The 3,349-nt window shown below is 39.5% G+C and overlaps 1 protein-coding gene across 1 annotated transcript in view; it reads left to right on the top strand.

Moving 5' to 3' along the window:
* Positions 1–1,345: 1,345 nt before the first annotated feature.
* COLEC12 (collectin sub-family member 12) overlaps positions 1,346–3,349 on the top strand; it is a gene marked incomplete at its 5' end in the record, with an annotated part of 15,521 nt that continues 13,517 nt past the window's right edge. The window contains one exon of the mRNA XM_010084408.1: positions 1,346–1,468. Within this exon, the coding sequence (XP_010082710.1) occupies positions 1,346–1,468 (123 nt within the window). The remainder of the gene's footprint in view (positions 1,469–3,349) is intronic.

Below are 3,349 nucleotides of genomic sequence, written 5' to 3'. Positions count from 1 at the left end.
ATAAATCCTCTTCCTGAGTTGCTCCAATATGGTAATCCCTCCTTCAAGTACCCTAGGCTTAAGGAAGTCACTGGAAAATGCTGTTCTTTGAGAGAGAAATACAGTTGACTTAACTTGATATGTTGGTCACCCGTCCTTCGTGAACCCAGGGGAAGTGGCCTGTGCTTTTCTCTTAAAAATGAAAAATAAAAAACTGCTCTGCAAAAGGTCATGAGTTGGGTAAAGTAAAATCCGCTGTGGGTTAGCCCTCAGGGGAAATATAAGTTACTCATAAAAAGCTACGGAGCAAGTTTTGATTAGTTAAGTAATCTGGTACACAGAATTTATTAGAGCTTAAAGCTTTCCTGTGGGACTCCCCTAATAGTACACAAATAGAGTAAAATATCAAAGAAATGTGTTTTCTGACAGGCACAGAAAGCTACATTTATCCTGACCTGCTTAACACACATTGGAAGGAGGGATAAATCCTGCACATTCATTCCAGTATAGTGGTCCAGTTTTCATGTTTTTACACATTTGTGCTTCTGATTAATTAATTGGTAACTTAATCAATGCTTCCAACACTCTGGAGCTGTTCCTGAGGAGCATGTCGAGAAAAGAGGAATATTGCTTCCCTAATAGTCTCAAAGATATCAAACTCTTCTGCAAAAAGCTCAAATATAAAATAGTGAAGGCGTATTTTCTCTCTTCAACTTGAGGCCCTTTTTCTTACATTTGTCCACAAGGGGAAATTCACCAGCATTTTTCTTTTGGTATAGATGTACAGCTGGCTTGACCAGAATAGCACCCCTTCTTCTCTGTGGAAATAGTATTCTCCAAACTTCAAAAATAAGAAAAAAAAAAGTCTCTCGTTATGGAAAGTGTTCATATGGTAACCATTTGTGGTAATGGTTACGAAGCAGGACCAGTACTCCTACCAGGTTTTCACAATGCTATTTTATTTCTGTATTTTCCTTCTGCTGGAGCATTTACTGTCTCCTGTTGCCCCTGCAGGGAGACTGAATGCTAAGAAAGAGCTGCTGCGGCATGATGCCTGACAGAGGAGATGCTAATAAACATTTGACTTCCAGAGCTCACCATAGTCTTGTTAGCACAATCAGAAAATAGTCCTATCTCTCAGGAAAGCCAGAGGTTTTCCTACTTCTCTTCCACATACTAAAATTACAAAGTGATTGTTTTGCTATGCTGCTTTAACCACTGTGGAGTCAGATAGATAGGCACCCATATATCATCTACTTACATAAGTACTTCTTTCTTTAGAAAATGGAGGACAGGAAATGGGGAAATAAAACCGGCGGTGTGCTCTTTTCCATTGTTTTAAAATTCTTAAAATCTTCTTTTGCAGGTATTCAGGAGGGGACTCAATGTACCAAATGTAAAAATAACTGGGCACTGAAGTTTTCCATCATCTTATTATATATTTTATGTGCCTTGTTAACAATCACAGTAGCCATTCTCGGATACAAAGGTATGTATGCATCGAGTGCAACATATCACTTTCAGCCAAGCACCCAAGCATGTTTCCACACATTAGATAGACAAACAATTTATCACATTTTCACCTTAAATATCAATGCTTTGGCAATGTTGTTTGTTGTACACACATGGTCATTCTTCCACCACAAAGGAGTACTAACTGGAAGACTCAAAGCTCTGCAACATGTGCTATAGCCTGGTTTCACTGAGCTCTTTTACTTATGTTGCACCTTCCCACAATAAATGTCCTTCTTAATGGGAGAGCCAGGAATAGTCTTACTATATAATATTTATCACAGGAACAAAGTGTAGGATCAGTATTACTTTGAAGTATCTGGAAGAAAGATTGAACCAGGAGATACCAACACATTGAGTTATCTACAATTATTTTGATGAACAAAGGCACTTTTGACAGTAATTTCAAAGATTCTGGTGGTTGGACAACCCAGTAATGGAGAAAATTGCATTTGTGCAAGTCATCAGGGCACATTGGAAAGCACAGCTTAAAATTCCCAGACATCCTCAGCACTAATTAACTTAGGCATTCTTATGAATGCATTGATGTAAATGTCTGCTTATTGTGCAGTTACAGATATAATAAGTCAAATAAGATGTGAGTTTTTGGTAAGAAAAAGAGAGTGAATAATGTGAGTATTATAACAGGGCATCGCAGTGTGTTGCAGAGAAAACCAAGCTAGCTTTAAACTAGCTGCTTAAGTATGGCTCTGAGAGTAGCTTCAAAACCCCTCCAAGAAGCTGGGTAAATATTCATACGATTAACATGCAGTGTGTCCTGTGCTGCCAACAGCGGCGCTTGTAGCAGAGCTGACATCACTTCTGGTCCTTTGCCAGTGAAAGAAAAGAAAATTGTAGATATAGAAAGGGGTAAATACTTATTTAAGAAGATTTGTACAGTTTTAAGTGGGAAGAAAATTAGAACTGCTTGGTTTAGATGGAAGATTTAGCCAAGGAGATGAGAGAATGTGAAGGATGGATAGAGACACGTAGGTGTTCCTTTTTCATGATAAAGCAGACAGAATGTGGTCAAATGTAAAGAAATGCAGTATGTATATAATTGGTCAGACATTCTCCTGAAGAATGTGTAACTGGTCTCTGGAAGCCAGATTCTGAGGGAAAATAACTTTCCGGGATTCAAAAACTTTTTCTTGGTCTATAAAGATAAGATCATTTGATTATGTGGACTAGGGAAGGACAAACTTAGGCCTTTTACAGATATAAATCTTCAGAGATCTGCTTACAGCAGGTGGAGGATGGAATCCTTCCAGGCTATAACCTGGCCATTAAACACCTGGGATTTAGCAGAATTTTCCTCAAGAGAGTTTTATACAAGGCTGCCAGTTCCGGAGATCACCCGAAGAAGACACAGACCTCACTCGGCATCAAAAACAGTGTATCAAGTTGGAGGGACCATTGCTCTGTATCTTGGCAAATGGTTGTGTGTGTGTGTGTAGGAAGCAACAGCAATAAAGAAACCATCCAAAAACATTTCTTTTGGGAAAGGGAGTTTCTCTTCCTCATTTCAATCCACAGTTTTCAAGGTTCTTTCTCCACCGGGACCTCTAGCACCATCTTTTCCCCAGGCTCTCCTCTCATCTTGAAGCCCCATCTTTGCTACACTTGATTCTAAGCCTGCTTCTCTACTGAGTAGTCATTGTTGCCTGACCGACGATTAGTCTTTCTCTCATAGCAGCACCAAGCCACATCTATCCAGGGAAAGACAGAAGAATTTCCTCTTCCATTAAAAAAAGGGAAAAAGAATATAGGAAAGTGGATAATGCACATCTTGCTCACAGACCTTAAGGCATCCTGGTGACCATTGCTCCACCGCTCACCGACTTGGTGACTGCTCCAC

This window comes from Pterocles gutturalis, unplaced genomic scaffold, assembly GCF_000699245.1.
Source record: "Pterocles gutturalis isolate BGI_N339 unplaced genomic scaffold, ASM69924v1 scaffold47250, whole genome shotgun sequence".
Classification (NCBI taxonomy): Eukaryota; Metazoa; Chordata; class Aves; order Pterocliformes; family Pteroclidae; genus Pterocles; species Pterocles gutturalis.
This window is presented reverse-complemented; position numbering and strand designations above follow the sequence as displayed.